The sequence below is a fragment of the Daktulosphaira vitifoliae genome, unplaced genomic scaffold (assembly GCF_025091365.1).
Source record: "Daktulosphaira vitifoliae isolate Bord-2020 unplaced genomic scaffold, ASM2509136v1 Scaffold_3, whole genome shotgun sequence".
NCBI classification, from domain to species: domain Eukaryota; kingdom Metazoa; phylum Arthropoda; class Insecta; order Hemiptera; family Phylloxeridae; genus Daktulosphaira; species Daktulosphaira vitifoliae.
In genome coordinates this window covers 30,270,779-30,297,522 of record NW_026099574.1, presented here as the reverse complement: position 1 = coordinate 30,297,522, position 26,744 = coordinate 30,270,779, and the positions used below count along the sequence as shown (strand labels likewise).

Genomic DNA, 26,744 nt, shown 5'->3' with positions numbered 1-26,744 from the left:
GATTTTCTCTTTGTTCTCAGCTCTTTAATTTATGGTTTAGTTGTTGAAATTGACGGTAGAAATAAAACAGGGTATCGAAAAATAGTGCCATAGAGTAAGGTTGGTAAAGTTTGCTGAATAGAAAAAAAACTGTCACTGGTATAAAAGTAAACGAGGCAGCACAAGAATAGTCGGAGTATACCGTAACTGCAAAACGTATTGAGGACATAATATTTAAACCGATAATGCATTGAGCAACAAAAAAACCTTTTAACCTAAAACGACGACAGCAATCGTGTATACGGTGCAAAACAGAGAGCTTTTATGTCCAAACGTGTATTGCTACAGGCAATTATATAAATGAAAATATCACCTAGCCTAAATAATAGCTCCATTTTCTCTCGTGGGAACGTTAATAGAGACCGTTTAGGGTAACCTGATACACATAATGCTGAATTTTCATGAACGGCAATTGCCGCATTCAATAATACAGCTCATCTATTTATTCTGCAATGGTTTTAATTTAAACGATGAATTTCGTCGTTTATAACACAAATTGAATTGAATTTATTCTTCTAAAATAGTTACTGCTGTGAAAATACACAGATGAAAATAAAGTTCAGTTTATAAAGTCCTTTGCCGGATGGTTTGCTGTTTCATAAAATAGAAACGATACTTCATGGAGGACATTAAAATTTACCAAAAGACTTAATGTTAAAATGTTATGGTAATCGATGAAAAATTTTGGTACGCAAAAAAAAATGGCAATAAAAAAAAATATATTGTAACATCTCAACAATATTGTTTTAAACATTTTACACGGGTGTTATAACTACTGAATTATTAACGTTGGTTATAATACCCATGAGTTTAATTACATTTCAACGACTGGAGTGGGTTCCATTCAATACGCCAACTACATTCGATCGAAGGTGACTGTTTTTAGAGCAGTGCAGACAATACTTAGCCTAACTTCCACTGTAATAAATATTACGCAAGTTCTTTTATGTATAAACTTTTTTAATAATTTTATTTGTCATAAAACAAAATGTGTTTCTTTAAAACTTTTTATTAAAATTATTTTAATGCCGTATAAAGTTCTTAATATCATACAGGTGACAAATATTTAGTATATAATAAAACCATTATCAAAAGGTATGCATTTATAAATGTTTTATTACTATAACCCATACAGCTATGATGATCTTGTTACCAAAAAACTATTAGAAAAAGGTACATGGCGTTTTAGAAATAATTATCTAACTTGATGAAAATAACTCGTGAAGTATCAATGCGCTATTTGTATGCAGTGTTCTTGAATATTACTATAATGTATTGTTTAAACAATTAATTGCCAGTTCAATTGCAATCAACACTATTATTTTAGTATGGAAGACTATGTGTTGTGTTTGTAAAATACTTTTAGATGTTGAAAACATGTGAGCATAGCAATAATTAAGAAAAGTTTCTCGAGGTATAGTAAAGAAAGGGAAATATGAGAAGGGTTGTGATGGGAGACACAACCAGGAAAAGCCTACGATTAAAACGCCTGTGTTCTTCTAGTTTGTTATGCAATCATTAGCGGAATAATAAATCAACCCCGCCGTCATGCTTTTGGTCTTTTCCCAAGCTGCCTCCTAAAGACCTGTCTACCACACTAGCTCTTCCATCAGGATAACTCATGCCACCATATTCACTTCTTAATTGCTTGATAAACGATTCTCTTGGGTGATCGTCGACGGACAGGCACAGTCCTAATTTGATGGATAGAAACGCTTTCAGTTTTCGAATAGAGCTAAAACGCACCACAATAACTAAGCTAATGCAAACAAAAACCGAACGATATCAAAGAATGTGTGTTACCTCATAAAAATCCAAATCTGTGCTAAATACACAAAGAGAACGATGTGATTTACTGAATTATCTGTTCAAAACCAATGTACTGAGAATATAGCCACACCTAAAGAGTTAAACGAGAACACTATTGTATTGTTATACGATTTGAGAGCTGATCTGCATACGGATTTTAAGCAGAATAAACCATATTGTTGTGTAAGAGAAAATATAAAGAAAACTTTTTTTAGTGGGGTCCTGAATTTCTTGTTTGTATAGCTTGCAATGCAGTAAATATCTTTTAAATTTATAGAAAAAGAAGGATTTAATGTTTTTCGGTTGAAAATTATTATTTTCACCTCCGTAGCTCGTTTAAAAGTCTGTACAGGTTTGTAATAAAAAAGAGAAAGTTACATCTCATTCGCCATTAATCCTTTTATTTTTTTAAGAAACCTTAAAAAACCGATAAAATTTTATAGAAAAGAATAGATAATCTTAGTAATAGTTATTTAACCGATAAGATTTAAAAAGATTAATTAAAAAATTTTAAGTTAATTGAATATTTAAAAAATTACAATATGTATCATAAAATATTTAATTTTATAAACAGAATAATACTTTATAATTGACATAAAAAAATAAAGTATAATTTCATTAATTTCTAATAGTATCGTACAAAACAATAATTATCAAATAAAAAATTATCAAGGTCGGTGTAAAACGATTAAAATAAAAATATAAAAAAATTCCAATAATAAATCACCTTTAACTCACAAACATTTTTTCAGAAATACTGATTCTCTTTAATATTATACCATATTCTGAATATTATTTTGTAATTATAATAAAAGCGTACTGAGTATGCTTAGCCAGCATGAAGCCTACGTCATTAGGCCTATGAAACTATACACAAATTATAGTTTTCTCGGTGGTCTATGCTTCCTAATTTACCACACATCGATTAATTTAACGGTCCAATGAATCTAAAATCCATTCATTATGTAGGTTTGTCATGACATCTTCCATGAAACAATATATATCTCGTCTTCAAAGTTTACCCTAAATAATTTGGAGAAATCTCAACATGATAGTTTAGATTTTTGAAAGCTGTGCTTTACTGTTATCGAAACCGATCTTTAAAGTTGATCTGCTAATAACGTGTTTGATATTAATTGCTTTAATTCACTTAGTGAAATCGAGAACTTTGCAGATGAGTTTCGGGAAAAAGCGGCACCTTTGGAAAACTTAAACATAGAGTTTACGCCCTCTTAATTTAACCCTAGCCCGTTATTTCGTCTAATGGAAAGAACTTTTATTAACCATTGATTAATTGAAAAAGAAAAAAAGCATTACCTGTATTTCGAGTTTATTCAGAAAATATGTATGATATATAACGTTATCTTAGTATTTTCTTTAATTACAAATAAGTGCAGTAATTCACTAATCAAATGACTTTGTCAGAAGAATTGTTTTTATACTTAAATTAAGTTTCCAATGTGTAACCACTTGTAGTATACAGTAATTTATGGTAGAAAAATAATTGATAATCCGGTCACAAAAGATTAAAGAAATTCACAAATACTGGAATACATTTCGAATCGACTACAACACAAAACTTTGTGATAAATGCATTATTTTTTAACAACTTATTTACGATTTCAAAAAATATCCAACATTATTTTAATTTAACTTTTCTTTACTACTTACAAAATGTTAGCTATTTTCAATTATTTGTTTAAAACTTGTATGATAATTAACTGTTTCTGGTATGTTTAATTTATGCATCACTAATATAATTTTTAAAATTCATCTCAGAATAACATATTAAATTTTTAAAGGTGTAAAAATTTTATTAAAATTACGAAATATGTTATATGTTTATAATTGTCTGTATAATTTCTAAAAAATAATATAATTCTGACATTTGAAAATGTACTGCTATAACTATTTTAAGCATTGCCTTTAAAATATATATTCTTAATTTTAACAAAAAAAAAATGTTTGTAAAAAGAAACCTGAGTTGAAACACTTAACTGATCTTTTGATGGTCATATGATGTGGTAGTATTCTACGCAGGTGAGCCATTAAATTGCCTATGTGCTGTGCCTTGTAATAGAAACGTTTTGGCAATGACTGGGTTCAGTTCAGACGTTTTATGTTAGTTTTTTAACGGCTAGGCGGTTCGATGTGTGTTCGCTTTGTCGCTTTGCCACAGCAAAGATCTCTTTAATCTACCAGTAAACAATATACTGCAAAGGAAATGTTTGTTTTGAGATTTTCTTATTTTTTTAACGGGATGTATAAAGGCGTTTTCAAAACACCACACTACCACAGTCGCTGCAATGATTGTAGAGCACTTGTTTGACGGACCGTAAAAGCTTCACGAGGCCAAAGAATTCTCATCGTCATCATCTGATTTGCCGGAAAAGAAAAATTAAAATTAAAATAAAACCTACGTGATCGTATTTTAAATACGGTCACCACAACTTTGTAGTACACAAAAAAAGGTTCTCTTTTATTTTTTAAACAAAGTTTCATAATGAAGTATTAGCCGGAAAATTTAACTTTTCCAGTCGACTCTCTTCGCGCTCCGACGCGCGAATGCGTGCAGAATATTTAGTAGTAATTCACTCGGGTATTTTTATTTTATATTTTTAATGAAAAAATAAAAAACGCATTTTGCTATCGCAACCGACGTGCAGCAATCGATTAACGTTCTTTTTCATCCGAACATAGCGTTGTTCGATTTATCGCCATGTTAAGGGTATAATAACAATTGTGCCGAAATTGAATTCAGCTATCCCCAGAAATTGACACCGAACACCCGCATCTCGTATCCAATGGCCGTTTCTCTTTCGTGTACGCTGCTTTTATTATGTTTGTTGTCCTCGGTGATCCTTTTGTTGCGGACTACTGCTGAAATTACTACGATTTGTTAGCAACCATTCCAAAAATACATACCATTTCGACGTTGCTTGGCAAATGAGGTTTTGGCCCATGTTAGGCTGACATCATCATTATTATCATCGTTATCATCATCATAGTATTGCAACAACGAGTTAGCGAAGCGGCTAACTACAATAATCATCGCAATATTATTATTATTAAATTTGTACCAACGACAATAATAGTAATGTTCCACGACTTTAGGTCGAGCCGACAGACACAGCCATAGTAATTTGTAAACGAACCATGATTTATGACTAAACCACCGTATATTGTCATTCAAACGGCCAAAACTTATCCAAAACACCAAGAATATCGAGATAAATTATTATTATCATAACGCTTACGAAACCGTCCACAAATAGCCCAATGTTGTAAACCGGTCTGTGATTATGCACATTATATATTTTCTTACCAGATCGTTTATGAATCGCATTATTGTTTGCTGTGTTTCTTTTTGGCGTACAAGTGTACTTCTGTTCCAACACAAAGTATAATAATCGCGAACAAATCGTAGCCAACTGTTCGGTTACGATAAATAATTATTATTTCGACTGCAACCCTAAGATTACTACGTCTACTATTGTTATTATAAATTTGTCGAACAAAACCTGTGGTGTGGCGATACAAGGTAAACCGTTGTTAGGAATTTAGCGTGTGCTACTATAAATTTTGGTATTCAACTTGGTGGCAAAATACAAACGAGGGACTTTGGGCAACTTCAGTTTAATTAGTTGTATACCGACCTGGAAATTGCCCGTACCGTTGCGTTAGTCCAAGTTTCGATACGCTTAATATTTTATATTGGCTAAAAGTTTTTCACGTAATAGCACCGGGTGTGACTGTTTTAATAATAACAATAATAAATATTTAGGCATTTCTTATTGAGTTATTTGCGGGAACGATAAAACTGTACATTTATCATTATTATAACCTGCAAAAACAGCAAGTGAAAATTTATTTATATCGGGGAAAAATTAAATAAAATAACGTTGACGGCAACAAAGGTAGAAGCGAGCGTGACAGTTAAAGCCCCAAATGCACTGTAGCCGTAAAAAAGCGTCACCCAGCAGCGCGATGAGTGTTGTGGGTGTATAATAAACTCTACATTTTACTAGAACGGTCCGTTGTCGTATAGGTACGTGTGGTATTATTTTCTCTGCAATTTCTGGTAAAATTTCACATAGAATACACCTTAAACCGATCCACTGTAAAAGCACTGAGGTCATATTTCATTTTGAATTATTGCGCGTACAAGGTATAACCCGTCTACATTGGTTTTTAGAAACGACTACATTTCTGTTATAAGGGATGCCTCGGGTAACCGCTCCAAATTATGTTCTGAACTTTACTTTAGCGTCATTTTACATTTAACTTAAACCATTCGAAAATGAATACAGACGACTCAGAAATTAATTTTTTTTGTAATTATTTTGGACAAGAGTTGTAATGTACTCTATCCATGTTTAAAGACCATTTGAGCCAAATTTGTTTTTTAATTACTATAGTTAACTGAAGTCATAATGCTGTTATAATCTATAAGCTGTGTGAACGCAACTATTCCAGCTGAAAATTACCCTTGGAAACAAGAGAAAATAATATAAGCGAATTTAGATACTTTTTTAGAACTACTGTGCAATCTTAAGAGTTGTTTTTTATCATTTAAACGTTTATTTAATCTTATCTACAACAACTCTGAAAATTTTATGCTATGCACTGGTCAAATCGTTTTAATTACACTTTTGGTTTTCATTTGTGTTGCTTATACACTCCAATGAAATTAACATAATTAATTGTTGTATGACATTTTTGGAACTAAATGCAAAAAAATCGCGTAATTACACAACAGTATTCAAATAAGAGAATTAATACTCAATTAACAAAAAGTTTTGACCATCAGTTATAACGCTTAATGGTTATGTATCTATAAAAAGATAGATAATATTATATGAAAGCAAAAAAATGGTTCGGCAGAATCTTAATGGGATTTCAAAGAAGAAAAGAACGTGATAGTCACAAGAGCTACTGTACACTATACAGATTAGTGGGCTCATCGTTTTTGCTCGTGTATCACTGAACATGTGCTATCCGGGTCGGAATAATGAGGCTTGGCCACAATGGTGGGTTAAAGAGAAAAAAAACAATAAAAACTTATTCGTGTATACATTATAAATACACTAGACACGAGGCTTTTTGTTTGACTTGAAACGACTATGCTTACCAACCTTTGTAACGCGCGTTTAACTAGACATGCACACTTAACAATACTGCCGAGTCGACAACTACACCATATCACCTTTACCGTATCTCATTCCCTACCTATGGAAACACCCGTATACATACTCATAGTGTCTGAGTTCTGTCGAAAGAGCTATAGCGCTATATGATGTTTCTTAGAGGACAGAGGGTGTTGCCATAGCCACAGGTCGAGTACTCTCCGACGATGCTTTTTTTTACGATACTGAAGTATTAGTTGTACAACTACTTCTACTGGTATTACCTCTGCTGGTGGTGGTATTGCTACATGAAGTAGGTCGGAACTTGACGTTGTTTAAAAAGAACTTCCACTGATGGTGTTAAAGAGTCTATGTAGAAAAAATCCATGAAATTCTGTGAAAGTATATTAAAGTGATGAAATGTGGGCGCGGAAAAGAGAGGAAAACACTTGCAGCGCCCAAAGACATAAACCTTCGAGTGCCCACTTGTATAGATGCCGAGGGAATTTTTCTTTTGTCAGTTATTTTGACGGGACCCACTCAAACAAGCCTTTTCGAATATATAAGTTCATTAGACTCTGTCACACCGCTTGATTTTTATTTTACAGTGATGGAAATTAACGAAAAAAGTTACTGACTTACAAGCTAAGTTTGTATACGGTTTTAAAACATGCATTATGTATTATTTATAAATAGTTTAACGAAATCACTCGAAAATTGTTATTTTAAGTTTTAACTATTGCATCGTGTGAATAAAATATTAAACTTTTTTGCATATACTCTTACAAAAAATTCACTTGTCTATGATCCCATTGTAAAAAATGTAGACGTTATTGACGATTAGAATTGGATATTCTTTGAGTTTTACAGAGCATATAACGATAGGTTACTTATTCCTATCAACGAATTTTTTTCGATATCTGCTAAAAACATAAATATATAGCTATTATTTATGTTTATTTCAGGTTGATAACCAAATAATTTTAACTGCCGTAATACACGAACAATTTATTCAACGCATAGATTTTAAATATGCCATCGAGAATAGCAACATTATTTAAATACAAACATGAAAAAAATATGAAAAAAGCAAATTTGTATGGTGGTTCATTTTTTTTCATTGGAAATCGACGTGTAATAATGATCATTTTTTTAATACAATAATTTTTGAATAATATTCAACGAAATAAAATATTAATTCTTTAACTATATACTATAAATGAGACATGAGCAATCTCCTCACTGTTGTATATAAATAATACAGTCTATCGATGCTGTTTAAAACTTAGCAATTTTATAAACAAGTCGATACAAAGAAAATAATTATATATGTTTATTTTTTTAATTCAGAATAGTAATAATCTATTCGATATACTTATGTACCTCATACATTTCGTCGAAGGATAGTTGAAGTTTTATTTCGTCTTCATTTTTTCATAATAATTTTAGTTCCAAATAACGTTTCTCATTTCGTTGTGGTATGAAAGGTAGTCCCGTCCGGACGTCTGTTGTTTACTTCCGGTCTGATTCATCATAAAAGACGACGCAATCAAGCCACTGTGAAAATCCGTACAACTTTATACTGTTCTACAGTTCATAGTCATAGCAATGAGAATAGACATTTTGTTAAAGAGAAAATAATTAAAGGTCTTTGGTAAACCTTACTATTGCTAAAAACAATCACAGCCACAGGATTGAATCTTTCATAAGTCCAATAAATGGGTACAAACCAATCACAAACCTAGTGTTGCATTGTTCCAAGTTATCTGCAACGTAAATCGAATAGATTCGTTGGTTGAAAATTTACTATAGACCAAGAATACTATGTGATGGAGTCAAAAACTTGTTACTGTTTACAGCAGTCACGTATTATCCGCACCGTTATTTTTTTTCAATCATTAAACTTTTCTATTGTTAAACTTGTGACATAATGCATTTTAACGTCTTATTTCTTAAAGCGATTTTCTAATTGTTGATTATAAATTAGGATCGTTTAAAAATACTTTGACAATAACGATTAATTAACTGATCTGTAGATTTATGAAAAAGTTACTGTTTGGTAAGTTGAATTTCTTAAACAGGTATTAACAACTCTAGATTAGTGATAACGTCATTTATAATAATTTTCAAAGTTATTGAAGTAGCGTTAATTAATCAATAAACTTTTGTTTACAGATTGATCCAAAAGTTGCTTTCCCGCGACGAGCACATCCAAAAGTAAGTACTCAATAGCTTATTATAATTTTCATAATTAATAATAAGAAGGATAAATACAATTAATTAAACTCAAATACCTTATAATAATAAATAAGTAATATACTTATTAACCTTATATTATTAAAAGCTTAACAAACAAATAATCAACTCTTAGAGAAAGTAACGAGTTTTAGGAAGTTATAGTAAATGTTTGCTACTACTTTTTAGATTAGCTTCACATACGCTACTAACAGGACAAAATAAAAAGGTAGCTTAAATGATTTGATTGAATAGGGTCGCATTTAATTCAAGTGTAACTAGGTAAGGCTTCGTTACACTAGATTATATAAAAGTTTTCATTTAGTCTGCACAAAAAAGTTTTTACTAGAGACCTGAATGAAAAAAAATATTCTAGAAAATTAAATGTTCTTTTCGGTTTAGAAGACATTTAGTTGCTATTCTAATATGAGTTTTTAAAAAAAGATATCTGTATATGAAACACACGTGAATGTAAAAGTATGAAAACATTTTAATAATTAATAACGTTGCTAATAATATTAACTTGATACACAATAAGAAAGTGTGTGTTACACTTTTGGAATAGCAACTTGGGGACTATAAAGTATTGCCAAGAATAGGATTACTCTGGCGTTTTGCAGTATTGTGTAAATTTTGTGTTTTATAAAGTTAAACGAAAATTGGTTGGAAAATTACAAAAAAAAAGAAAGAAATACTGAAACATTAGAAGAAACTAACCGAGTTGGTTTCTTGCCAACGTATTTGCAGCTATAAACATATCAAATATTTGATGAAAATATATTTTATTTTATACGATACTAGATGTCAATTTGAATTAATATATAAGGTCAGATTTAACAGTTCTATCGCCAAACTTCAAGATATTTAGTCAGTCTTTTTAAATTTCGTTGATTGTTCTAGTCGTTAAATAAATAATAAAAATAAAAAATATTCACAGTACTTTGTTAATTTTCAATAAAACGTAAATAGATGCCATAAGTTTTATTTAATAACACACAATCAGTAGTTATCAGCGGTATTCAAACATAAAAACATGTAGGAATCCCCAAAAAGATTTATTTACACTCCTGTGAGTCATATGACGTGATATAGTATAATATCGTGTAAGTCTTGAAAGATAAAACGTTGTTGGAAGTAAAACGATGAATTATTTAAAAATTTCGATATCACTAAAGAAAACATATTTTACTGTTTTGTTGATTCCCCGACGAAAATAAACGTAATCAAATGTGTGAGAAACATAGCAAATCTTTATGAGCATTTAAATGAAATACAATATGTTGAATTTTTCTATGATTAAATAAAATAAAAATTAACTTTCGCTATCTCTGGATAAATAAACAAAAGAAAACAATACGATAAAATCCCGACGTCTAATATATTATTGAGTTTAGTGGCGAAATAGGTTTTCAAAAGGGCAAATGTACCATTTCATTGGCCACATATTGGCAATATGCTGAACACTGCCGGGCATATATGCACGTAGGTGCACATTTTGAGATCTTTATTTTATTGAAAACTTCAAAAGACCATGAAGACGGCAACTACGACGACTCGGTGCCGAACCTATCTGAATCTTTTAAGGGGGAAATATGTGTATACTCGTTCACGTATGCGAATAAATACGAGGGCTCGCTATACAACGACTTTTACAAAAGTGGTTTTTCTCCATTCGTACCACCAGCGGAAACCCTAACGTAATTTGTCTACTGCTTTTTACACAGAAAGACGTTATTTAAATTTGGAACGTCTAATATTTTCTTCTTCTACCCAGTATTCCGATATCGGATACCCACATTTAGACTTCGGTTGTATACAATTGTATTGTGTTACTATGCACGCGTAGGCTTTATCTGTTCGGTAATGATACCTATTGCATGACCGAAAATCTAACGTTTACAGAATAAGTGATAGTATCAAATAAAAAAACATAATACTTCTCATACATCCAAACAATTTAACCCTCGATTTTTTAACTGGAGCGAAGATCAATACTTTTTGTTGTTGTCATTTTTTTTAGTTATAAGATCTGGCGTTTATAAGTAGTAATTTTCATAACACGGATATTTACGATGGTTTTTGGCGGGCTTTTTTTTTTTTCTATTGTCGGCAAAAAGCCACGAACAACTGAAATATTATAACGGATAATAAAAATTCCATCGGTACACGACTAAGGTGACGATAGCTGCAGCAGTCTAGCGGCGAAGCGGTTAGTAATAAATCACTGGTTATTGTCAAGACGCGATACGATTAATATATACTTTTTTCCATCTCTCTTGCTCGTCCTTCCAAAATTATTAATACTGTCAACGAATAATGTAACAACACGAGCGGACGACGACAAAATAATATTATTATTATTATAATCCCACGGAGTGCCGCTGCTACGTTTGTACCTCTACCCCGTGGTCATCACTACATACTACTTGGTTTAATGTTTGACCTTTAATAGGCCGAGTGTTGTCGTACAACAAGAAAATCTAGATTTATAAGTTATCAGCTCAGTCATATCTGTGCGTAGAAGATATTTCTTGGACAAAACGTGCCGAAATGCCTTTACTTTAATTTTACGTTTGACAGAATTTAGACGTTGACAAAGAGTGCAATTTAAACCAACGTGGGGATTACCTACACAAGTACTATATTGAAAAATAAAACGAATGAATATCACTTGACGTCGATTAATCTTCCAAAGTGTTCCTTGGAAATTCAATAATTATAAAAAATTAACAATTTGACGCTCCATCGACAATGCGATAATTTCGTATGGTTGATTCTCTTTCGTTACACACATGTTACTTTTCATAGGAAGCTTATAAGTCCTCGTGCGTGGCTTAAACAATATCAATTTTTCACATAATCCTCTTGACACTGGAACCAAAGACGTTGTAATCATATTTCAACCGTACTCGGCCGCTATGCGATTAATAGTTTAATTTATTACGGTGCGGACACGAACTATTATCCGCAATACGTTGCACCAGGGGCTTCTTCCCCTACCGTTCAACACGCTTTCCCGAGTCTATAAACTCGCAGCCTTACAATAATACGGACAAGAATATGCGTGTTTCAAAGGCACATGATGTAACATGACTGGCTGTTACTCATTTTGCATTTAAAATTAAATTGTGTCCGCGAAAGCGCTTCTACCCGGACGTTGTGTTGGAATTTTCATTTGATTTTGCTATGTGTCTACGTCGGCCCAATAAAGGCTTTCATGATTATGCAAAATTATGTTTCCATCCCTTTATTCGTACAACAGTTTGCCGGATAATGATCGAATAAATAAAACGAAATGAATAACAATAACTCCAGTAATAGTACGGGTCCGCTTTAAGTAGCGGCTTCTTTGGCGGTATCAAAGATAAGGCATGGTGTTCGGTTCAACGACTTTGTTTTTCCATTAAAAAGGCCGAGATTTCGGTTTAATTAAACGATACCGTAAATAGTCGATCGATACACAGAGTCAATTTTACCTTGCCGTGAATTTCAATTGCGACAAACGAACGACCCAGTCATCTCGGTAACTGTAATTCTATGCGATCCTGTTGATTACAAAATTATTTTTATTAACTCGGTGACCTGTCAATGAGTAATGCGCCGTGCGCTGTATCGGAAAAGGAACTTTTATGGTCTATTAAAATAAAAATATAACTTCAATTCACATAATGATGATTAAGTACGCAGTATTATTATTCCCCACGGACATTTGCTTCCTGAAAATGGTAGTTAAAAGATTTTATTTAAACGAAACAAACGATGGAGGGCGTAGGTTAACGTGATCATATTACTGTAATTGTTGTTGCTTTGCAATCACATTGCGTGTGCAAGTTAAATAATAATTATAATTGCGCAAATAAACATTTTGTTTAACCTTAGCGTTTAATTAAATTACCAAATCAAAATACTACCGGGAGTTATAACCACGTGAGAAAAAAAATAACCTCTATAGCATGTTTGTGTACAAAATGCGGTGGGCGGTAGCTATAAGTTTATAAAGTTTCGGTCGACGACGGATAAATCCCAGTCACGGTTGTTGTGACGGTGTGGGAGGGGGTCGCCCAGCCAGAGGGGAATATTTTGAGGATGGAATAAATTGCTCGTAAGTCATAATATTATTATACCCCGTGCGTTTCTGTGCGAGACATTTCATTATTGCACACAAAACACTGCGGCAATTTTATGGGCTTCGTTATATTATCCGCATGGCCGATGTTCTTTGAGTGTATTCCACCCTATGTGCTGGTGTGCGTCCCGAAAAATTGTATTTATATTCTGATTAGCATGAATGAAAGGTGGCGATGATCAAAAGGTGTCGTGTAATGGTCGGCATAATAGTATTTTTCCGACTCGATAGCTGTTTATAATTATTGTGGTTAACGTCGTCGCTGTGTGTGTGTTATCATCGTCGTTATTGTTAATAATTCTAATATAATATTATAATTTAGGGTACGTGTGTTATTGCTATATCATAATCGACGACAAAATCTATGATAATCCGTGACGGATTATTTTCCATTAAATGGCCTCCCTCACAAAACCGCGCAGGAAGTGAGCTTTCCGTGTGGTTTATATTGTCGGTTGTTGTTATACCCCTACAAAAGTAAAGGTATAACTATACAAATACCAATGCAGTCTAAAGTTTTTTGAGAAAAATTGCTTAAAAGAATAACTTTTAAGAAATAACTTTCTGTAGGCTATAAATCTTGAAAAATATATTTTCACAGAAATCTTTGAACACTGTTTTGTTTTGTTTTTTAGTTTATTAATTAAGTAATTTAACATATTGTAACGCACTTTAAACGTAACGCCGTTATTTAATTTTTTTTGGAATTAAGCAATTTTTTTATTGATCAATTTTTAGTACGTTGACTTGTATACGTTCTGATGAAGTCTGGTACACATTTAAAATGTCCACTTTATAATTTCTGCTTTATTATTATCTTTGTTAACGTCTAATCAGTATTTATGTATTTAAAAATAATAAAAAAACTACGATTTTGTAACTTGGAAACTGCTCAAAAAATCCGTGCATTAAATAGACAATCCATTATTAAAATTCGCAACCTTTTTGACGATATTAGCGTATGACCTGTTGGAATGTGTCATCCTGTCTAGTAGGGCATTGTAGTTGTGTACTCTGCACAGAATATATAATATTTTTCCCTTTTGTCCATTCTGCTGTGTACTGATATCACTGTAAGATCTAGCAAACCATCAATTTTTGTAATTCATTTCACCTTTTCCTACCATAAAAGTTGCCATCCACTGTTTGCTGTGTTTCTATTTCCTTTTAAATAAAAAACAAATTAATCTACACTCTTCATGTTTTTTCTAAGTAAAGACAAACAAAAGCACGAATACTACGTATAAAATGTACTAAAGCCGAAGAAAATTAATCTTTCTGAGTCTTGCAATATGCTGAAGGGGTAAAACACGTTATTATTTAACATCTATTTCTATGTTGTCGGTTGTTGTTCTATACAAACAATTTCTTTACTATGAAATTAACACTTGACTTGGCATACAGTAGCGAGAGACGAAATATTTATTTATAGAAGCTAAGATGATAACAATGTCGTTTCGTCAACATTATCTAGCATACATGTACAAAACCACAGTATTATCACAGTACCATAACATTATACGCCACGGGTTGACACGTGATCTTATTCTAATAATATTGAAACCGTAAGCGAGGGGGTTATAATTAATTTGACAATTTTATTTCACCTGTTTCCGACGCTATCCGCTTGTCACTTATCGACGTCGGTTCGGCTGTTAATATTGTGAAATTTGGCAGGGCTCCGAGCAAAATGTTTAATAATATTTATACTATTTTGGAGGCCGGACGAGCTTGACGTGTCACGCATTATTATATGTGAAATGTGGCTGCTGTGGTGGCAAACCTTTGCCATGCGAACAGGTCTGCAGGGGATTTCGATACAAATTCGCCGTGTCAACGTTAATTACGTCTGCCGTCAAACTACCGATTCAGAGTGTACCGCTCGCTGCAGTCCCCAAAGGCGCGGCATTTGACTCGGCATTAATTATGGAATTTTACTCCGTTCACTAGTACAATAGAAAAAATAGCACCCCCCTAGTGTGTGCGATCACGTGTACACATCGTTGAAGAATCACGCGGGTCTACGGCGGCTTTTGCGGACATAACATTCGCAACGGCAGTGTGTATTTAACACGAGAAAACTATAGTGATTAATTACGTTGTGTGTACATTTGTTGTAAATATTTTTTTACCATTCATGAGCTCACTATATTGAAATTGAATTAAAACGACGTGGCTCTATAATCGTTTTAATGAAACGCCTACGTAGAAACGGTTCGTATTGCAAAATGCAAATCCGATTATTGTTTGATCACTCGTCATAGTGAAATATATTAAATGCACCAACAACAGGTACATTGTGACATTGCTTGACAGAATATTCGGGCTAACCACTAAAGTTAATTAAAAAAAAGCGTTTTGTAATAAAAAACTGTATTGAAAGGAATTACATTCGCATGTCCGCCTTGCATTTATATTAATGACAGAATAGGTATTGCGAAACAAAAATCTAATTTTCCATGTGCGTCTCATCCCTCGTGTACAGTTTAGCTTATTGCAAGCATTCAATTTATTATTTACGACCGCATTTCACATTATACAACACAGTGCAGTTAATTTTACAACTACACCTAAAGAGGTCATTTTTTCACGACTCTGCCAATATTACTACTCTAAGTAATTAGTATTTTATAACTTGTTCATATCATGTTTAATTAAACATTTATGTATGATCAGCTTCCTTTTTATGAGTGTGTGCAGTAAATTGTGCTATGCAACATTATGATATTATAGTTTTTGTTTTGCACCTGGAAGATGAGATATTGAACCTAATGTTCATCATTTTCTCGATATAACTTTGGTAGTTTACAGATCTAATCGTTAGTATCTTCCAATAAAATTTATGATCAACGTTATCGATTAATTAACTTGATATTTGTGTTTGATACGAATGTAAAACCTGAACCACTCAGACAGAACGGAATCGAACATGTCCTTACATCGGTGGACTTGTTCGATTCGCTTTACCGATTGAGATGCAAAATGTGCTTAAATTAATTAACAAGACTATTAGCGAAATGAATTAAAAATAATTTAAGTCATTGTCAAACAGTATGGATATTTATATTTTATTTTAGCACTACAAAATAACATTAATGAAATTTTCTCAGATCTCATAAAAGTTAAAGCTACTGTTGTGTCACAAAAATATATTCGATTACACATTTTCAATTGAACAATGTTCGCTTTTTATAGATAATGTAACATAATGCAATATAATACATCTGATGCCATTTTGATTGCAAACAATAATATAATAGTACGCGCCACACAGAGAATCTCACATTATTTTTCTCCTTGTCATGTTATATATATATAAATATATACATAAAGCAATTTGTTGACGGTAGCTAAGCAAAAGGTCGACCAGTTGGACCGTAAACGAACAACAAAGGTCCGTTTTGATAACTTTAAACGCGTACGATTTTTATGCTGTTTTTTAACTGTTGTCCCGCGGTTTGCCAATCGGATATCGTGAAATACCAACCCGTTTATTTTTACCATTGGCCAGACGATACAATCGCAAAATTATGATTACCTTCTAATGTTATGGACGTTTCCAATAAATAAAAATCATAATCATTAAACAATATTATTGCGCAAAAATATTCCGAGAATCAAAAATAAACAAAAACGATAATTTTGCATATAATTTACATTTATTAAGTTGAAACTCGTGATCAATACAAGAATATCTCAATAAGTATACTTGAAGACATTAAAAATAAAACCACACATCGGAGTTAAAAATAACGGTTTTGAATAAATATCTTGAATAACCTAAAAAACGTTAACGTATTACATGATATATGAGCACACAAAGAAGTAACGCGTTACTCTAATAAAAGTAGCTCGTGGTAACTTTGCCGTATTCGAGTTGCCTTTTTCCGACTGAACTATTTCCAAAGCGCTTTCATTGGACACATCCATCAGCCAAATTAAATTTTTTTTAAATACGCATTGAATACATGTTTTTCTACCGATTGCTATGATATCGAAATTCTTTGAATTTCTATTGTATTTATCTACTTAAAGCTTCCACACGAGAAAGAGACGTAACCCATTAGGAATATTATATCACTACATAAAATACTTGCGTAAAGTTATGTGATTTCGAGCGAGTTTGGAAAATCTAAAAATAAACATCATGTTTAAAATTATAGCAAACTGGAAATGATTCGAACAAGTTTTTAATGTATTTTTAATAATACTTTATGCAATTTTGTATACTTATACAATATATATATAGTTAAGTTTTCCATTGTTTTAGTTTATCAATTGGTATTTCAAAACAACGTATAGCAAAACACTATCGTGTTTGATTCAGTGTCGTGTAAATGATTTAAATGCTCGTCGTGGGTTTATCAGATGAGCAATGAAAATCGCAGTTAAAATATAATAGGGTGTGAGGAATCTACGTTATTATTTTGACGAAATCGTACCATTTTCAGTATTAACAATATTCTCACCCATTCTGTTGTTCCCAAAATGCAAATGCTACGACGTCGATCGTAGTGGCGCGCGAAAGCGTCTTGAGGTTTTTTTTTTAATCTTGAACGGATGACCTAGCATCTGTTTTTTGTTGGGTATCCCCCGACGGTTTTCGTGCATATAAATTACTTATTAAACGATTGCACGGGCAGATAGAAAACTTGAACACAAAAACGACGGTCTGTGTCTTCTTATTGTAAAGAGAACCTTATATTCGTTGTGACATAAGAAAGTACGGAACACGGTTAAGTCGTGGAATTGAAATACACACAAAAAGAAAGACAATGGTTCTACGGGAAATTAGCAGAGCATGAATTATAAGCTCTAGTCCTGTCTGTCACACGTATATCTGTCACGAATGACACGAGCCAAAAAATGTCATGCCTAATCCATTCAAAAAAATCTTTTGGTGTTGTGTTTTTTGTGTATTTATTCTATTTGATTAAGTCCTACAATCCTATGCGCTTAAGGTAACTCTTTCATGACTAACCTTTAATTACCTTACAAAAGAGTAATATTATACTAAGTACATTCATTTTTTGTCATTTTATTATACGTGCAATTTATAATACATGAGCACATTTATTACTTTACCTGCATATAGATAAAAAATTTCGGTACCACTTTTATTAAAAAATTAGAGCTGCTTTACATTATTATATATTATTATTTAAATTTAAAATAATATACTCACGTACTATTGATACATGTATGTACAACTTTTACTATTAATTTATCTTGCACATAGACTTAAAAAAGTAGTTTGTGATTAAACAAGATAATATTTCCAAAAACATTTCTTCTTTTAATATTCTAAGTGAATATTATACTAAGCCATTCAGAGTTATTTGATATTTCTTCAATTTATTTTAATTTGGTAAAATGTAAAGAATTATTATGTTGCACTTCATGACGAATAGACTCAAAAAAACAGTTGTCATTTTTCCGATTCCAAAATTATATAAGGTATTTAGTAATACCTTAGTAGAAATTTATAACTTTGTTAAAGATTCTTATTACAATTGTTCGCTTTCCAGAAAATACATAAACTATTTTGCGAATGTATACGACTAAAAAAACATTTACAAATAAATAAATAAAAAAACAAGGGAAACGACGTAGTTATGGGTCCCTCGAGATCTTATTACATCTCGGCTACATCGCCCAACTAAATCTGCGTTGAAATTTAAGTAATATTTTAATTATGTAGTGATCCTTTTATCAAATATCTTTTACAATGTGATTTCGATTCAACGGTACTTATTTGTATTCTTTATTTTTGTGATGATGTTTAACTTTAAGCTCCAAAAAAATGTTCAAGAAAATAATCGAAATTATTTAAATTTGAATATTATTTCTATAATTTATACTATTTTAGTGAAAATATGTTGTTCATTTTACAACAAGTTTTCTTTTATATCACAATGGTCTGCGTTAATCTAAGGATTAGTTTTAAAAATTTGGGTTAATATTTTTTTTTATTTATTAGATGTTTATCCAATTAATTATACTATAACTGCGATTAAAAATAATAATTTAATTTATAAGTTACTTTCACGCGTAGCTAAATTGAAAGGCCCAAAATTATTTTATAACTCGAGAATTTTAGTCTGGAAAAAAGTTGTGTTTTTATGCTAGTAAATTAATGAAAAAAAATGTCACTTAAGTTTTATTAATGTTTCTCGAAATTAAGTTTTTGGAGCAACTCATTGCTTTAATAAATATTTTTAATGATTGATGATCATAATTAGAGCTATAATTTTTTTTTTTGGTTTTGTATGATAAAGTTATACAAACTAAATTCTATGACTTCTATTATTCATTTAAAATATAATTATTGGAACAAAAAAATCGTGGTTCAATGATTACAAACAACCTACTGGTTTCAATTTTTTTACTTTTATAAATAAGTTTAACTGCAAATAGAGATTCAAGTTCATTTTCAATTATTGTCTGTGCCATCTGGCGAGGATTACATTTTTAATCTTGATTTATTCTCAAATGAAATATTTCAGTCATATATAATTTTATTATTATTTTTGTATCGAACCTCGATGGATTTAAATTAATTCTTAATATCAACTGATGCGAAATTAACAATTATTTTTAAATACATCATAGACATAATGTTCGAAAAAAGATCCGTGTTGAAAGATAACGTCACGGCGTCTTAATTTGTCAAGTAATCTGTAAATATTTTTATATTATCTTTGTTTAATATGCGCCATACCATGGTGTATTATACAGTCATTTTTTTAATACAAACCACTGCACCCCAAACGCCTCTGGGTAACTTATTTTTTTTCCGTAAAAAAAAAATCTATCTGAAATATAAGTTAGTAAAAAACTGAAGATTATTTTCGAGCGCATTAGCGTGAAATTTTCAAATAAAAAAAATATTAAAAAAATGGTTATAAAATATTTACTTATAAATAAAAAGGAGCTGTCATTACGCGTAAAGGCGAATATGGTCTCTCTTTTCCTCTTAGGTAAAAGAATCATTAAAATAATATTTACTAAGGATTATAATACACTACTATTTCAAAACTTATAGACAATCTAAGACAGCAAATTTCCCTTGTCTATTTCATAATGTTGTAAAAGAAATTGGTAATTGCGCTCGACTAGAAAAATCCATTTAATTATGATCGAACTCGTTTTATATCTGTAAACAGATAGATTTCCCTACCTTTACTTTATGAACGTTATTTACTAGTAATTTGAAATTTATTGCTTATTGCTGGCACCAACATCCGAAGAATTTCGCCTTTAATTTATTATACAAAAGTACAAACGTTACGTTTTAAGCTGACGATTTTTTCCTTTTTTTTTTTTTTGGCACTGTCAAAGACACATCTTTCGGATTTATTCGGTAATTTACGACGAATTCGGGTATTGATATCACCCCGATGTGAATCGTCCGTCAAGAAAAACGATGAGCAAGACCGTTGGAAAAAGTTATAGATACTTTATTTCATCAGTAAGTATGGGCGTATTAATCGGTTATATTTTTCTTCTTTGCCCGCCGAATTGCATTAGAATATTTTTTTTGTCTTTTCGCGAGATAACTGAATTATTGAACCAATTCATTAAAAAATGAGTTGACGTTCCACCAAAAAGTTATTAATTGAAAAATACCTAAGGGTCGAAAAGACGAGGGACAGTAGGTGTAGGTTTGGTGGTAAAAAAAAAACAAAAAACAAAACTTTCGCATACAGCCAGCTGGAGAAGCCTATTATTTGGGTTATTTATTACGGTCGTCGAGCTCGCGGGCCAGCGATTGTGTGCTGGTGCATATGTATGCGTGTGCTTGAAATGTAACTTTGTGCTTGTGTACGTCCGCTCGGATACGCCGCCGTTGCCATGGGCACATGCGGAAGTAGCTTGCGTTAAGCGCCTCAGTCGGTCGGTCAGGTGGTAGGCCTCGTTCGGTCCCGCTAGGTGGCGGTCCATTCGAGCGCGTTCCCCAATCCAGATCGGTACGGCAACGCTCGCGGCTCCTTCATCCCGGCGGGTTCGTTGTAGTCCCATTATTGCCGTCTTCGTTATCATCGACATCTGCGAGTCACCGACAGCATCACCACGTTCGTCGAGTACTTTACATATCGACAATACACTCACCGCACCGGAACACGGCAGTTGTATTCGCAAACCGCACAATCATTTTAGCAATACATTTTATCATATATTTTTTTGAGGCTGCACACCGGCCGGCACCATCGCCAACGTAGTAGTAAACACGGAACCCTGTCCGTTCGGCGGATCTCCCCTTTTCCCTGTAGCCGTGTATTCTGCTGTAGCGCCGCACCAGCAACACCACCACAGCCAACATCATCTCCAAATTCAGCACCAGCCCTTAGTGGCGGCCACTCTCTGCCATCAGCAGCAGCAGCAACAACATCAGCAGCTTCCTATTAAGAACATGGTAAACATATTTAATACCGCGATCGTAACGAAACTGTAATTTATTTTTAACAATTTTTTTTGGCGGGTAATTTTTTTTTTCAACGCGAGACCATTAACAGATAGCGGCACCGGTCACTCGAGTGTGATTATCTTTTAATGGTCCCGCACGTTAAAAAAATACAAATTATTGTTTAGACTTCTCCCGCTCACTACATACATGTGTGTTTCTCCCCACTTTCTTTACCAATCGACTCCACTACGAAATAGGGTTCGAGCCATACGAGTGCATATCCGATTTAAATTCGTAACGTCGCCCCTCTTTTCGCAACATCATTTCCTCTCCGTTTCGACTTTAACCAACTTGCAACTTGCGATTGTCGTGTACTCACATTGTTTTATAATACAACAATTATTTTCTAAACGTGTTTACTGCCAGCCGATTAATTGTTTTTATTATTATCATCATTTCATTGTCCACCCTATTGTTGTTACGGTATACTTATCAATTGTTGTTACCCCAACTTTTGTCATTTTTAAAAATCCCTACTTTATATTGTGGCAGTTACAATATTGATTTTTGTTTGAACGCTCGGTTTATAAAACTCATGTGATAACAATTCGGCTAAAATACATATAATTTTAAAAAATTTTCTTTAAATAAGCCAAGTGCGTAAAATTATTTTATCTCTTTTGTTGAAGTGTATAGACGAATTTAATAATGTACTCATATAATTTTAAATCTTCGTTTCATTTTATGACGGTTTGATGCTTTTATTGATATTCTCCAGTATCTCGATTCTTTTGAGGAAATTATTTTTAGCGAATCGTCGACAAGTATAATTTGTTGTACATCTCATGGCCCATATAATAAAAGTATATTGCATTACCACGAGTAAGGCCGAACGTCATAAAATATTTAAGCTGGAATTATGATGAAACCGTGAATTTTCTATCTCTAGAGACCCGGAAATGAATATTGCAACAAAGTTTGTTTAGTTATTATCCTATTTTTTATTTTATCAAGCGCTTTTGATACTATTGTTTGATCGAACGACCTCGGGACCTGGTTTTTTTATCACCGGGTAGTCCCTGTCGGTTAAAACTTTTACAGCATAATCCATTGAATCTACGTGGCATTCATCAAAATACTTTGGCCTAAATATGGGCGGCAATGATACCTGTGCTTATATATAGGAGTTTTAAAAACCGTTATGTACTGAATTTAGTGTTGAACCACATTTTCACATGGAAGTTCATTTTTAAATTTGATCAAACATAGTTTTACTAGCGGCTCTCGTTTATTTTTTACTAAAGTAAATCAACTTAATTATTAATGAATGTAATGAATATATTTTTATATACGCAATATTTTATTTGGTAAAGAAAAACATTTATATTTTCAATGTTATTGAATTATTTAAAGACACTATCAGAATTGAATCTGTCCAAGTATAAGTGTGTTTTGCGTGGCTGACTTACTATAATAAAAAAAAAATCCAAATTAGACATGCCTATATATAATTTAAATGTAATGAAATTTACTTATATCTTCAGAGGATCAATAAATATACAATAAATTTTGAATTAAAAGACATAAAAACGCCAAATTTTATGATAACAGCATTTTTGCGCCGTAAAAGAAGAAAAATAGCCCTGATCTGACTACAAATAGAACTTTTCTCAGTTTAGCTAATTTATATTTTTCCATAAAATAGTTATTCGTCTTCATAATCATAAAAACGACAATGTAAACTTTGTAGCTCAACGATTATTGTACAGTTCTTTTTTAAACACTTTTGTCGTTATCGATCAGATCGGATCATTTAGATGTACACCGTAAAAATACTTAATTTTCATATATTATACTTACAACTTTATGAAACGTATGTAGATAAAACTTTTTATCTTTATAGACTCCTTGACCAGTAAAATTTTAATTTTTATTATATTTATAGTTTTAATAACTGTTGTGCGCACTTAGTTACCATGTGTCTACTCGACTTTTATTACAATATAATACCGCTGTTTTATTGGTGTAGCGTGCCACCTTAGTTATTTCGTGATAATATAACAATATTGTTAATAAATGTTTATGTGTTTTGCAGATGGTGACGCGAACGAAAAAGATCTTTGTGGGCGGACTCTCAGCACCTACAACGTTAGAAGACGTCAAAAACTACTTCGAACAGTTTGGGCCGGTAAGTCCATTGGAATCTTGTTTTTATAGTCGAGGAAAATATTTAATGAATAAAGGAAATAATCGTAAAAGTGCGTAAGAAAAAAGCGTCGCATCTTTTTACCGGGTCGTTATTGGGCGAAAAGATTTAACCCGTGCATGATCGCTCCTTTTGTCATCGCTTGAGTTTACCGTGCAAATTTCCTGACCGTCGATCAAGGGTGCAAAGAATAAAAAAAAAAAAAGGATATGAAATCCGATAGAATCTATTGAGCGAACAAGAAAGGGAAAAATCGCCATAAACAATATAAAGATGACAGGGAAAAATAATAATAATTTTTGAGGCGAAAAAAATGTATATGGTATTGCATCCCTTTGAATAATGTAACGAGCGCCGCGCTCCGTGTGTTTTCAATGTGCTCGTTTCTTACATCCCTTGTACGTTTCATCTCCATTTATATATGTATAGATAGATAATATTGCACTGTGTGTACGCGCTAGTACCGAGTGTATACCTTTGAGCACCTGAAACGCATTAGAACGGTTATCTCGAGATACGAGTCTGTGTCCTGTATACTAACCATTTTTTATTGCCATCGCTTGGGGTTTTGGACACAACGCCAAGAAGAAGATGATCCGCGGTGGCGGTAGAGGGTCCTAGTGGAATTACCCGTCGCGGTCGTAGAGTAGGTCGAGACCAGCAGCCAAGGGTGCGTAGGGACTCAGCAAGTGCAGAGAGACAAGAGAAAATGAAGAGAGAGAATCTTACATAAAACACATTCGGTGCAACTGCGGTAATAAATCGATTATTAGATGGTTTTAGCGGCGAAAAAAAGGTTGTGTGATAATATATGGACGGCAGAGCAAAAAGTGCCTAATAAAGTATACAAAAAAAAGTATAAATTTGTGTGCCCTGATACTCTAGTCTCTATGCACTAGGGAAATTAATGCCAACGCCATAGAATGTAAGTGAAGAGAAATTATTTTAAATAACCTTCCGTTTTGTCGCACAATAAATTCCCGAAATATCCGCCGTGGCAGACACAGCAGTAGTTAATTTTCCAAATCTACTCGGATTTACAGTTAAGCTTTCCCTTTATATAAATTTTTAACTTTAGAATTTATCAGCGGTTTCAGACGAAAAGTACTCTGTTGAAAATAATTAAACTATAACACATTACTGGAAATTGGTTAACTTTAAGTAGCCATAAAGAGTAATAAGTCAACGGGCTACTGGAACAATTCGATCATTTTAAACAACGCACGAGTGTACTTACCGCAGACTGCGTTCGTTTGGTTTCAATTAAGAGAATTCATATATAATTATTATCAGTTGTGCGAGTTTCTTAATCTCGCGTGACCTATACGTTGTCCGTTTATTTCACTGTAATTTGACTCTCCAGCCTTTATGCGACTTCGGTATATGTCTCTTGTGCATTATTCAGTCACACGATCGTGTCCAATTTTATTTATTTCTAAGCGATTGTACTTATACAGTGTGATTTATTAAGTACACTATTATATTTGCGTCAAATAATGATAAAAATGTGAAGATTAAAATTTTATTTATTCTTGAAAATCATTGTAAATATAAAATTTATCGCAAGAAAAAATAATTTCAAACGGTAGATTTTAGGGGTAACTTTCCGAAATTAAATGAGAACCTAATATTATTATTATTCTATTAAATGAATAATGGTCTAAATAAAATGTTTACTAATCGACAACCAGATTGTATTTATACTTTTTGAATTGTTATAATTTTTAGTTATAGACGAGTGGATTGCGCAACACCGAAGAATTCTTATAAGTGCGGTATGGTAAAATAAAACATCACTCCTCGCCTTTTTTAATTCTTCAAATACTAATATCTTTATAAAAAATTAAGGGTTGTAAACTTAATAAATCACACTTTATATTTGAACAAGTATACAATAACTAACACAAACACTTATAATTTAACGGCAAAATTTTTGTAAAGTAATTAGCCGTGAATTGTTTTTTCAAATAAAAATATAATACCAGTACAATGTTATGTAACAAGATTATCCGAATAAATATATATATATATGGTCATAAACTCGACCCAACTAATAAAAATATTTATTCAATTATACACTTTTGTTGTAAACTTTTTTCTCCGTGTTTTTAATAATATATATTTTTTTATTGAACTTCAGTAAATTAAGCAGTTCGAAGTGGTTGAAGTCGTAGGTTTAGTCGAGTGCTGAAAACAGTATAATTATTTTATAGAGCGTAAGTCGTAATTGGAGAAAGCATTTTGGTAAATTATGTGATCGTAATAGTGTTGTCGGACAAACCGTTGAGGTATTAAAGGCTGAGGATGGCTGCAATAATATTATCTCAGCGGCGGGTCGTATTATTCGTTTCAGTTGTGCTGGTCTTCTTCAGTAGCTGCCTGCAGTTAATTGAAAAGTTTCTCCGCGTACCACAGTGCGTGAGGAGTATAATTATTATTAACTGTCGGGCCACGTATATCGGACACAGCCAGATGTAAGGACGAACGACTCACTCATTCAGAACGATTTAAAGTTTTCCTTGTCACATCCGGATATCGGCGGACGGTTAAAGGGGCCAGCGGTAAAAGGGTAGGTGTAGAAAAGTTTCGTATTGCTCTGCCCGCACAATCCGCGCAGCCCATGCAGCCCGATGATCTGTCTTCTACGAAATCGTATGCCTAAATGGAACTTGGTTGAACTTTCACCGGGGTTTTCCACTCGGAAAATTCACCGGATAATTTTGTCTACCTCATTCTCTCTGTTGTCGGTCTTTTTTCGGTTTTATTCGGAATTGTCAGTAGGGCCTCATTAAGGAA

The 26,744-nt window shown here is 32.5% G+C and overlaps 1 protein-coding gene across 13 annotated transcripts in view; it reads left to right on the top strand.

Annotated features, from left to right (window-relative positions):
- Positions 1-26,744, top strand: part of LOC126901815 (RNA-binding protein Musashi homolog Rbp6) — a 223,821-nt gene that overhangs the window by 133,348 nt on the left and 63,729 nt on the right. For 12 of the 13 annotated variants that reach the window (XM_050678613.1, XM_050678615.1, XM_050678616.1 and 9 more), the window contains 2 exons: positions 9,150-9,191; positions 23,838-23,930. In XM_050678613.1, coding sequence (XP_050534570.1) covers positions 9,150-9,191; positions 23,838-23,930 — 135 coding nt within the window. Of the gene's footprint in view, positions 1-9,149; positions 9,192-21,268; positions 21,752-23,837; positions 23,931-26,744 lie in introns of those variants that run through there. The other variant, XM_050678626.1, reaches the window with a different exon arrangement.